At 29.4% G+C, this 12,770-nt stretch overlaps 1 protein-coding gene across 1 annotated transcript; it reads left to right on the plus strand.

The window, feature by feature from the left end:
• The first annotated feature begins 8,906 nt into the window (after nt 1-8,906).
• Nucleotides 8,907-11,466, plus strand: SFERH-4 (ferritin). The gene is made up of 8 exons (NM_001250120.2): nt 8,907-9,279; nt 9,372-9,455; nt 9,556-9,616; nt 9,704-9,791; nt 10,696-10,757; nt 10,892-10,957; nt 11,094-11,157; nt 11,268-11,466. The coding sequence occupies exons 1-8, from the start codon at nt 9,014-9,016 to the stop codon at nt 11,318-11,320; spliced, it is 744 nt and encodes a 247-aa protein (NP_001237049.1). The 5' UTR covers nt 8,907-9,013; the 3' UTR covers nt 11,321-11,466.
• Nucleotides 11,467-12,770: the final 1,304 nt, after the last annotated feature.

Consider the following 12,770-nt stretch of genomic DNA (forward strand, 5'->3'; position numbering starts at 1 on the left):
AAAATATTAAACTTTTAGAAATATTATAAATTTGTTTTTTAAACTAAGAAAAGTTGAACGTAGGTTAGTAATTTTTAATTATTTGAAAATTGTTATAAACTTTTAAAAGATGTTATAAATGTTTTTATTGAAATTGATAATATTTTAAATTAAATAATCAAATTCATAGTCATTAACTTTCATTGTTTAAAATGTTTTTCTTAAAAATTGTTTTATTAGATAATGAATGTGATATCTAATCAAATTTAACACAAATTAACGTAAGTATAATATTATATTAATTTTTAATTGTTTAAGTAGATGTATTAAATTTGCATTTCTTTCATTTATTCACTTAATATTGTTTTCAATAATTTTTAATTATTTAAGTATGTGTTATTAAATTAATAATTTTCATAAAAGAGATTATAATAGAATAATTTATGATTTATTTTTTATAAAAAAAATATTTTGTTATTTTTTCATTTAGGTTTTGTTATGTAATTTATTTATTTATACAAACTTCTTTGACATAAGGATAATAATATTATCAAAATTAATTTTATAGTTGTCTTAAAAACTAATCACAGTCAATTATCTACAATTATTTCTTATTAATAAATAAGTTTTATATTTTAGAAATTTTAACTGAATTTATATTTTTTTAGTATTAAAATAAATTAATATAATTTTTATATGATCCAAAAATAAATTTTCCTCCAAATTTACCCGATGTGATGCAGGGGTGCTATTTAGTATATCTTTATCTTTATATCTTTATATATGTAAAAGTAGAAGTGAGTGTAATTTTATAAATTTCAACTTTCTCGCTCATTTTAAATCTAAAAGAGCAATTATTTTTCCGCACTTTTTTATGGCTAAATGAGTAAATATTTTTGTAAATTAGCTAAATTAATGGATTACATTAAATGACATTAATGCTTCACTTTTTTTTAATTTAATCTAGAATTTTTCTATTCTATAAAAAGGTTAAGGGTGTCAATTTGGACCTACAAAAGGAAATCTCATGAGTATTATCTTTATGGGTCTCATAGACGAGAATTTTTTTCTTACTGGGACAAAGATAAATATTCTCTGGTGGACATGACGGAAGAAATCACACCCATATCTCGTGAGATTCTCACCCCGAAAAAATTACATAATTATTCTTATATTAATTGTTATTTTATATTTTAAATATTAAACGTTGATTTAATATTTTTAATACATTCCCATTGACATCCTAAAAAAGGCTTTAAGCTATACCTTGGAATCTGTAGGATTTTTATTTTAAATAGAAGTTGTCTCAAAGCTACTATTTTAAATTAGTTTTTATTTATCAAGACAAATTAAAGTTATTACCAATTAAATACCTATTAATAAAAAAATTATTACCTTTTTTTAAAAGGAAAGAAAATAAAATAATTATCTATTACTATTAACTATTTGAATCTACTTTTTTTAAGTATAGATTTAAAAAATTTAAAATTAAAAAAATTACGTGTTAGAGATGCAAAAATTACTATTAGTTATTAATACAATGTTAATGCGGAAACAAATTTCATAATGAGTGATGCACATAAAAACATAAATGGAGAAATTACTATACACAAATATATACAAAATGAGTAATTTTTTGTTTATCATGACTATTTTTCATAAAAAAAATCACTCGACACAAATGTATACAAATAAAACGTATATATATATATATATATATATATATATATATATATATATATATATATATATATATATATATATATAATAATAATAATAATAAATTAGACAAATTTGAAAGGGAAATCCCAAACGCAATAATTATTAGAAAAACCACCACAGATAATTTAATGCATTTGATCTAATGAAAAAATAAAAACGTGAAGGCACAAATATATTAAATATGATTAGATTTCAAAATATTGTAATCCTTAACCCTAATTAAAATCATTATTTGTAATTAATAATTTAATATAATTTAATTTTTTATAACTAAACAATTATATAGTTACTGTTGATGGGAAAAAAAATATTTTTTAAAGGAAAGAAAAATTGATTTAATGCATTCTTAATTTCGAAATTCAATATTTTATGTAATTACTATTAACAACACAGAAACTATACAATAAAATCAAATATGGGACGTAAATATATTGAATTTCAGATTTCATATAAATGACTTTGATTTCAACATGAAGTAAGACAGGAGTATGAGTGCAAGTTTAACAACAGTCAAAGGAGGACTAATGAGTTATTACGAATTTATAAATAAAAACAGAGGTAGTATATATTGGTTTAGAATGATTTTGTTAAGAAAAATAAATTAAAAGCACGAGATGTTCCATCTAGGTGGAATTATAATGCTAAAAAACTTTGTCAGAATTATTCGAAAATATAAATGATTTCACTTATTTTATTAAATTTTCTGGTATAACTAATCACATTATTTGAGACAATTGTTGTGTTTTCATGTTAAGGTTTTGATTTAGTTTAATGCATTTTCGTTTAATTACAATATCATATCATGTATGTTTTCTTATAATGTTATCACACTCTACTAGTTTTGTTTATTTATTTTCGTTATTACTTAGTTCAGGTGGGTATTTTATGATTCAAACAAATTTAGCATCATATGTGATAAAATAACTGATAGAAATTGAAAAAAAAAAGTAATTGCAAAAGTACTCAACTGTCCGTTGCTTAAATAATAAAATCGTTTAACCAAAATTACAAAAACTAATGAAATTGAATCTTCTAATATTAGTTATTCAAATTTACACATTAAATCATCTCAATCCATATTAATAAAATAAATCACCGTCATTTATTTATTTTTATTAAAACTAGGGACAAATGAGACATTCGTGTCTCATTGTTTACAAAATTGTGGTTCGTGTAATAAACAGTTGGGTATGTTGTTCACATTTTGAGAGTCATCTTTTTTACTTAACAACATTTTGAGAGTCATCTTTTTTACTCTTTTTTTTTTGCTTTTTTTTCAGATAGGTAGTAATGAAAAAAATAATTAAAGATAAATTGAAAATAGTAAATATATACGTCAAAAACGGAATAATTTTTATTATAATAGTTATAGATTAAGTAATTCAATAAATTAAATATATATATGCATTGTATATTTATCTACTAATATATGAATTTACATTAACTTTAATTCCTAAAATTTGATTAATTTTTTTAAGAACTTGGTTTTATAAAATCAAATAGTAGATTAAAATAATCATACAACATTTAATAAAATCATCCTATAAGTTTTTTTTTCAAAAGACATGTCTAAGTTAATTAATATACAGATTGAATTTAATATAAAAATCATGAAAATAATAATTTTGAAAGTTAAAAGTGGTGAAATTATATTTTTTATTATTATATTTCAATTCAAATGTATAAAAACAGGTAGGAAATTTTCCACTGAATTCATAGGAATAAACTTTTCCTCTAAAGATTTTTCTTCCAATCAAAATTAAAATTTCTTTAATTACATAACAAATCAAATTAAATCAACATGATCATAACTATTTTTTCTTGGTAAAATTAGTGTTTAAAATTAATTTCTAACCAAATAATTATTCCCTTTTTTATTTATTATCATCTCATAATTTTCTAATATTTTGGATTTACCCTTCTTCTTCCTCTCTCTCCCACCGCCTCCATCGGTGGACCGTCGACCACCACCACTCACCACCCATTTCCTCCTTGTCGCGTCGCCGCCTCCTCTGCCCCAGATCCGCGCACACAAACACATTTCGCCTCACAACTTCTTCCTCAGATCTACCCTAACGCATCTCACCTTGGAACCTTCGATGACCACTCCGCTTGAGATCCATGCCCTCCGCCACGTGCGCGACCCTTCCGCAACCACTCCACCCCAAATCTCTGCCATTTGCTCCCTTCATAATATATTATATTAATACAAATATATTATGAATTTATCCGTAATAGACACCAATTCAAGATCCCTTCACGCACTTGGCATTGTAGGTTGAGTTCTACGTCAAGGACAAAATGTTTGGCATAAGGGCCGCTTATGCCAAATAGGAAAAGAGATTAAGTGAGATGAAAAGGGTAGAATGAAGACTTTATATATTTCTGGGTGAACCAAGCAAAAATGGAGTGTGCTAAGTAATTGCCCAACCAAACATCTCATTTCTTGGGTTCGTCTGGTCCAGCCTAATGAAAAAGTTTACCTATACTATATTATGAGAGGGTGATGCTAGGTGCACCTAATGCTGGTACACCCAGTATTTTAAGTGAATGGACGAAAATTTCCTTCAGTCAAGTTGATCCATATAATTTATATGAATCAACTTGATCCGTATGAGTCATAATTGATCCATATGAGTCATACGGATCAAGTTGATCCGTATGTGTAATTTTAACTTATGGATCAACTTGATCTATATAGATTTTACGAATTAACTTGATTCGTACTTATAACTTACACATACGGATCAACTCATGCACATCCAACAAAATGGCGTACCTTAAATGTCGACGACGACAAAACAACCATTGCAATAATCACCATCAACCCGTAACACTTTCACCTTGACCCATGTGGCAACTCTCTCAACAATAAAAAACCAACATGAACCAACAACAGAAGGAGAAATCGAAGAAAAAAACAATGGAAGCGTAAGAGAAAAAATAACACTACAACCAACTTCAAAAGGAAGAAGACACTAGGGGTATTTAGGAAATTAAAAAAATTACTGGATGCACCTGCTGGTGCACCTAGCATCACCCTATATGAGATCCCAATCGCATCCATGTAATGCCCATTGCCCAACAAATCCTTATCGACAATCCTTACTGAAAACTTGAAGTAAAAACACATCATAATATGCCACCGATGAAGAAAGAAAAATACATGATCATCATTTTCTGTATCGGTTTCATATGGAATTAATTACTGTTTTCAGTTCCTCAAATTGAAAAATGATGTTATACCAGTTTCTGAAATTAAACAAAAAAAAGTTAAGTTTTTGAAATGAAATTGGTTAATCATATCAGTCTTTGTCAATAGTTTCGCTAGAGACTACAATCATTATAAGTTATAAAATTTAAATAATATATATTGATAATATAAAAAATTTTATAAAATTATTTAATTACAAGTTATTATATAAAATAAGTTTATTGATTTTTGAAATAATTTTCTAACGTATTTCAAGCAGTGTGATTGAATGTTGATGAATATATAAGTATTAAACTCTAATTAGTTACGTGTGAACAAATTTAAAGGATTAAGATAACAGTCGTTTTTAATTTTAAGAATTTATTTATAATTTTTTTATTTCAAAACTATCATAACAGGTCTCAAAATTATAGGTTTAGTGACTTTACTCATCGCATAAGCGAATAGCAACCTTATCTCACGATTTGACATTGTTTCTTCTCATTCTTAAAGAAGTGAATGAAATGAAAGGAAACAATAACGAAGAATATTGTTTATTTTTTCCAAAATAATAATAAAAGTAATAAAAAAAAAAAGAAGTGAACAATATCTTCTCACTTATCTCACACATCTCATTAGTAATTTAATAATGTGATGAATTGATTGCTTTCTGATCTTTTCTGGTTTTAGCTTTTATCGTGACACCGATCCGGATAAGCATCGTTCCCAATCAATATTTTCACATTTATCTATCTATCTTTCTTGCTTTTCCCTCCTAAAGCTACTTTATCACATTGCAATGGAAGAAAAAAGAAAACACTGCAAGGTATTCCTAGTAGTAGGAGACATAGTTAGGATTAGTCAAATCAAATGTATAAGAGAAAAATAGACCAAATTACTCTTTTGGACTGTGCTAATTTAACATATTAAAAACTCATTCCTAGAATTATAAGTTATAACTTAGAGAAGACAGTATTTTTATGTTTGTTTAAAATTTTAAAAGTATAACTTTGTATTGTTCACTCTCAATAAAAGTAATAACAATATTGTTTACTTTGTTTTTATTTTCGTCATGGGGATGAAAATATTCCAATAAGAATACGAGAGAAGTTATTTTTAATCCACTTAGAACTTCTATTTCAATTCTTATTTTTATTTTAATAATTATTTTAAAATTTAAAATATTCTTTAGAGTTTTAAAATCTAACCAAATAAACTTTTAAATATTCTCCACAATAATGGTAATAATATTTTTGAGAATGTGATTCTTAAAAATAAAGTATACTTTGAAACAAATACTTCTTGATTTTTTTTCTCTATTCAACTTATCAATTTATTATTTCTAATTATCAAAAATATATGTAATGTAACCATTTCGCATTAAATTCCACCAAAATATATATAATGTGACCATAAGTGAAAAATTAAAAATTGCATATAATAAATAATAGCATAACAAGTGAAAAAAATATAGATTACATCTCATAACATATTTTACATTCCTTAAATAGAAAACGTTTTACATTTTTTTCATTACTCATTTGCATGCATTTTCTAGTGGTTTAAGTTTACTTTTGTACACATTTCTTCGATTTTTCCTTCTAGAACTTTGTTACAGCTATTATGTGTTTTTAGTAAGTTGCTTTAGCCTTTTGGGATGAGAGCTTGAATATTTGAGAGCCTTGGGAGAGATTTGAAAACCTTTTAAAGAATGGAGGTCCACTCGAAGAAGCATGGAAGTAATCTAAGTATGGATGCAAGAAAAAAGTTAAAGAAAATATGAAAAGTTGGTCACCACTAAAAACTTGATGTGATCTCGACCTTTCATATGAATTGTGTTTAATTTAGCATGGATCCTTGAAATTGTATTTATTTTTTAATTGGTTAAATAGTCGTTTTTATTTTTGAATGTGTAAAGTATTCACAAATTCATCTCTAAAAGATGAAAATTCAATTTTAGTCCTGAAAATAAAAAAAATAAGTGCGACTAATCCATCTATTCGTTATCGTTAATGAAAAAATCCACGTAACATAGAGGAACAAAAATATCACAAAAATGATTGCCAACATGATTATTTAATAGATTTGACCAAAATGTTAGTAAGTTTATGTTGGATCAAATTGTGAGTAAATTTTTGTTAGACTAATTTGTCAGACTCCAAATTTCGTTTCATTTAAGGGTAAAATATAATTTAATCTTCATTTTCCTCCGGCGTTTTTATCATTGTAAGCATAATATTACAATAAACACTTAAAAAAAGAAACAAGCAAAAGTTGAAACAAACATAATAATAAGCATAATATTAATTAATAAACATAATTTGTCTGCTCTGAAATTTCTACTGTGACAACATCAAGTGGTAACAAAATCAAGTTGAGTCTCATTTTTTTTTGTAAGAATTAAGTTAATGATTGTGCATTTTTGTCTGAGTCTCATATTTTGGATAACTGTCATATTAGAAATTTCAAAACAATAGACAGATTATGCTTATTAATCAATATCATGTTTATTATTATGTTTGTTCTAACTTATGTTTATTTCCCTTTTTTTAAGTATTTTATTGTAATATTATGCTTGCAATGATAAAAAAATGGAGAAAATGAAGATTAAATTAATTTTACCCTTAAATGAAACAAAATTTGGGGTCTGACAAATTTGTCCAATGGAAACTTATTAACATTTTTATCCAATGAAAACTTATTGACATTTTGTTCCAATCTATTCCGCAGTCATGTTGACCATCATCTTTGTAACATTTTTATCTCTTTTGTGTCATGTAGGTTCTTTTATTAACGCTAAAGAATAGAAGTTAACAGATGAAATGATTTGTCACACTTTTTTCACTTTCGGGAACTAAAATTTGAATTTTCATGTATCGGGGTGAATTTGTCAGCATTTTACACATTTAGAGACAAAAATAACTATTTATCCTTTTTCAATTAGATTCATATTGAAATTTAATTAAAAATAAATACAATTTACAGAATTTTTTTTAAAAAAAATCAAGGACCTAGATAAATACAAGTTTAGATACTTGTCCGTAAAATAATTCATAAACTCAATTAAAATGGTAAAAAAAATGATACTTGTTGTACCTACCAATCGATTGTCGATCAATTCATGATTTTTTCTTTAAATTTTTTCATGCTAATGTACTTGAGATTAAAGAGCTGTGTACCTATTGGTTGTTTGTCGACCAAGTTTATTGACTTGGTTGTGGACCGACCATAGACAAGCCAACCACTTCCTCTTACTTCATGACCCCATTGCAGGGCCACGAATCTTAGGTACATTATAACTACCTTGGATGCATGGTCCAAATATCTTAGATAACAATTAAATTGTGATCCCAGGAATATCAAGACTCAATCTATACACATAAAGGATGAACATAATCTAACATTGACTTAAATTTAGACATATTATATATATACTTGAGTGCTTTTGACTTAGATATCCTAACCCTAAAAAGACCTAAACTAGAACACAGAGATTAATTTAAGCTAATAAATTACATGTTAAAATTTTTCAATAAATTTAAAATTATAATTTATTAATGTAGTATTAACAAATCTCTATTTTTAACTTATAAGGATCTTGTTAGGACACTAGTTAAAGAATTAAAAAAGATAAAAAAAAATTCTCTATACTTTTTTAATCAATGTCTTGAGCATTTGACAAATTATAATTAACAAACCTCTTATATTAATTTGCACATGAGTCATTATTTTTTATATACGTCCCCTTTTCGTCCCCATATGGGGATATACAACTGGAAAAAAGGCAACCGAACAAAAGGTTCCACTTAAAATAGTGTAATTGGACCCAGAAAAGAATAATTTCAAAGTTAAAGGATTCTAGATATTTGAAGGGACAAGGACAGCTAGACCACGAGCACGCCACGCGCCAAGCCCCACCTTTACATTTCAACCCTCCACGTTTCACCCCATCCAACGGCTACCACATCACCAACCCCTCCTTTTAGTCCCACACAGCCACAGACCCATCTCTATCCACACGCTCACAATAACACACTGTCACCGTTCCGTTCCGTTTTCCTCTGTTTTTTTTTTCTTTCTTTCAAATCCCCGCTTCGTGGAAATCCCGAACCAGAAACCATGCTTCTCCGAACCGCTGCTGCTTCTGCTTCGTCCCTCTCCCTCTTCAGCCCGAACGCCGAACCTCCCCGTTCGGTTCCCGCTCGTGGATTGGTGGTTCGCGCAGCGAAAGGATCCACGAACCACCGCGCCCTGACCGGAGTGATTTTTGAACCGTTCGAAGAGGTGAAGAAGGAGCTCGATCTCGTTCCCACCGTTCCGCAAGCTTCTCTCGCGCGCCAAAAATACGTTGACGAATCTGAGTCCGCCGTTAACGAACAAATCAAGTTGCTCCCATTTCTCTCTCTCTCGCTCTCCCTCATCGGTTTTATTTCATTTTCTTTTTTCCACCTTCTGCTTATTATTATTTTTTATGCAGTGTGGAGTATAACGTTTCGTACGTTTACCATGCCATGTTTGCGTACTTCGATAGGGACAACGTTGCGCTGAGAGGACTTGCCAAGTAAGTAACGGTTTCGTTATTTTTAGAATCTATCGTTTTATTTTATACTAGTTAGGAGTGATTATTAGTTATTAATAATGGTTATGTGTGGTTGATGAAGGTTTTTTAAGGAATCGAGTGAAGAAGAAAGAGAGCATGCTGAGAAATTGATGGAGTATCAGGTGTTTGACTTAGACTTATTTTTCGTATAAGGAATCGAGTGATGTTGACGCTGAATTCTGATTATTTGTTTGTTTATTTGTTTTCAGAACAAACGTGGTGGAAAAGTGAAGTTGCAGTCAATTGTGATGCCGCTTTCTGATTTTGATCATGCAGATAAGGGAGATGCGCTGCACGGTTAGTGTTTCTGGCCTTGTAATTTCCCTTTTTAGTGCTTTCAGTTTAGTTCGTGTGTTAATTGGAAATAGGTTTGTTTTCATTTTCTGTGTTGTTCTCTGTTTATCTAAATCTGAAGTGTGTTATGTGTGTGATTTGGTTCTTGGATCGAACTTTTTTTTTTCGCATCGTAGTGCTTTGTGGTTTTGATTATTGAAGATACTTGATCGAGCTTTGAAATCTTACAGTTTTGACATCGTTTCTAGAATTGGAATTCCTAGTTTTTAGAATCTTTGAATGATGACATGATTTGATACTATTCTTAGTATCTTGTGATGAATCACAAATGATTTGGAATTATGCAGTACATGAATGAATGTTGGGATACTCTCATAAATTCTCATCATAGGAATTGAAAAATTAAATGAGAGTGACTTATTAAATGAAAAGGAATTAAAGAGCACTAAGAAAAGCAAACTATGTTTTCATTCATATGAAACAAGGATTTTATGCAGTCACTCAATCACTCATATTATTGCTCGCCTCTTATTCTCCTGAAATAGAAGCTCCACATACTTAGCTGTGATTTTTGTTTTGTGGGACTTACGGTCAAGTTCTTTTTTCAATTCCTAGTTTAACATTATGTATAATGTTTATGTAAAATAAATCAAATCCTTTCTTTTTTCAATTCCTAGTTTAACATTATGTATAATGTTTATGTAAAATAAATCAAATCCTGACTGAACGTTACATTTATATAGTACTGATATATAACTATATATTACCAAAATGGTAAAATACAAATAAAGAAGTCAACTAGCACAAAAAAAAAAAAAACAAATCGCTTCTCCTAGGCTTTACCTGTTGAAATTCTCAACTGAATTCTCTATATGTCAGAGTTAATTATTTGTTCCCCCTCTTTCAGCAATGGAACTCGCTCTGTCATTAGAGAAGCTAACCAACGAGAAGCTCCTTAACTTGCACAGTGTAAGCCACCTTTGTAGGATCTTAGTTTTGGTTTTGCTGCATGTTCTTTGTTTCATTGATATCAATCGTCTTGACATTGATATTGTTAAAAATGGAAGTTCCTTACTTTAAACTTGATGTATGTTGTTTGACAGGTTGCCACAAAGAATGGTGACGTGCAGTTGGCTGACTTCGTGGAAACTGAGTATCTGGGTGAACAGGTATAATATAAATTTCTTGACGCAACTATCAATTTTCAAGTGTGAGAGATTGTACATATTGTGTGCTATGCATTGCATTTGGCAAAAGACTGCTAAGAAGTTCAATAACTCTAATGTTGAATGGTTTCTTTCTTAGGTGGAAGCCATCAAAAGAATATCCGAGTATGTTGCTCAGCTCAGAAGAGTTGGCAAAGGACATGGTAAGAATTTCTAATTCTGCTACGTGCCTTTTTTTTTTTTCCTGAGGTTTTTGCTTTGATCAAAGGAAGGTATTCATGTTATGTGTTTTCCTTGATGGACTTTCTTTCAGGTGTTTGGCACTTTGATCAGATGCTCCTCCACGAGGGAGGAGATGCAGCTTGATGATTATTACTACATTACCCCCCTTTCTATTATTATTTTGTATCTTGCTCATCTAGGTGGCTTTCTAGTCTTTTGCTAGAAGGTGGAACTGAACTATATGGATGAATAAAATAAATGTGGACTGGTTTCGGTCCTCTCGTAGATTATTTACTACTTGATCAATGATTTTTTTTTCATAAAAAGAAAAGGTAGAGACTTAAATCTATCCTTTTAAATGCACCCTAAGGCTACTAGGGCTAGGTTAACGAACCCGGATATTCAAACTTCCATCAATCATGACTCATAAGGGCATGCTGGTGAATAGCTATGGGGAAATGGATATAACGCGCATAACAAAATTAGCATGAAAATAAACGAAGATGGCAGGGCCAAAACCATGACATAGAGAACCAAACATTAAAGATGAAAGATTAGTTAGTTACAAAACATAGTGAAAAGGGACGATCGTCTAAGGCTCTAACTGAGAAACAAAACTCATAACAGCAAACATTGCAATGGCAAAATGATAGATGGACAGACAAATGATAAAGCACTGAGTGTCAAAAGAACAAGAACACAGCCACAGGATGGACCTTTGGTGCTTGGTTCATGTTTTTAGCTTTGAAGTCTGAGCCATGATGCGTCTCAGTGAGCAAGGAGCAGTGGTTGGTGTGGGGTTCTTTGGTTGAGCATAGAATTAGTGAGACGGTGCTGGATATGGAGGTTACTAATGTGGCCTTTAAAAAAATAAAATAATGTAAACGAAACACGCGACTCATTCCTTCTAAAACCTTCCTGAGATATTTCCTTTTTTATCCCCTTCTATGAGACCTTATCATATTCTTGTTTCATTCATAAAACCTTCCTGAGATATTTCCTTTTTTTATCCCCTTCTATGAGACCTTATTACATTTTTATTTCATTCATTCACTTAATCATTTTTATTTCATTCATTAGTATATATTAGCCACATAAAATTGGGGATTCAAAAAAAAAAAAATGAAGACAAAACCTATCTCAATAAATAGAATGTCATATATAGACAATAATAGATGATAGTCAACACCCCAAAAACAAATAGCAGGAAACTTTTATCCGATTTTATTAATTACTCTCCCTTGGTGAGAGGTTAAAACAAATACAAATCCCTACACCTTTGGTCGAACCTGCAATTGCAAATATGCATGCATTTACGTTGCAAGTTGACCCATAAGTAAATTTCCTTAACTAGCAAGTTGATTTATGGCTAGGAATGCAATAAAGCTAAGCAACGATATTTGATGGTTAAGAATAGAAATTGCAAGGTTAACAATATGTACAGAAGTCAAGGCTGTCTCACAGTATTCAGGTCCATAAGCAGCATGTTTGGCATCATTGTTAGCAAAGATAGCAGTTAGAGAGTCGTATATCAATTCACTCAGAGCACTCCTAAACGCCATAACCACATATTCATAGTCAGAGTTTGCACATT

The sequence above is a fragment of the Glycine max genome, chromosome 14, assembly GCF_000004515.6.
Source record: "Glycine max cultivar Williams 82 chromosome 14, Glycine_max_v4.0, whole genome shotgun sequence".
Taxonomy (NCBI): domain Eukaryota; kingdom Viridiplantae; phylum Streptophyta; class Magnoliopsida; order Fabales; family Fabaceae; genus Glycine; species Glycine max.

Bases quoted from the DNA above. Each gene is read 5' to 3' on its own strand.
- SFERH-4 (NM_001250120.2), top strand. From the start codon at position 9,014: ATGCTTCTCCGAACCGCTGCTGCTTCTGCTTCGTCCCTCTCCCTCTTC. The intron at 9,617-9,703 runs GTGTTTGACTTA...ATTTGTTTTCAG, and splicing joins AGAAATTGATGGAGTATCAG to AACAAACGTGGTGGAAAAGT. The intron at 11,158-11,267 runs GTAAGAATTTCT...ACTTTCTTTCAG, and splicing joins AAGAGTTGGCAAAGGACATG to GTGTTTGGCACTTTGATCAG.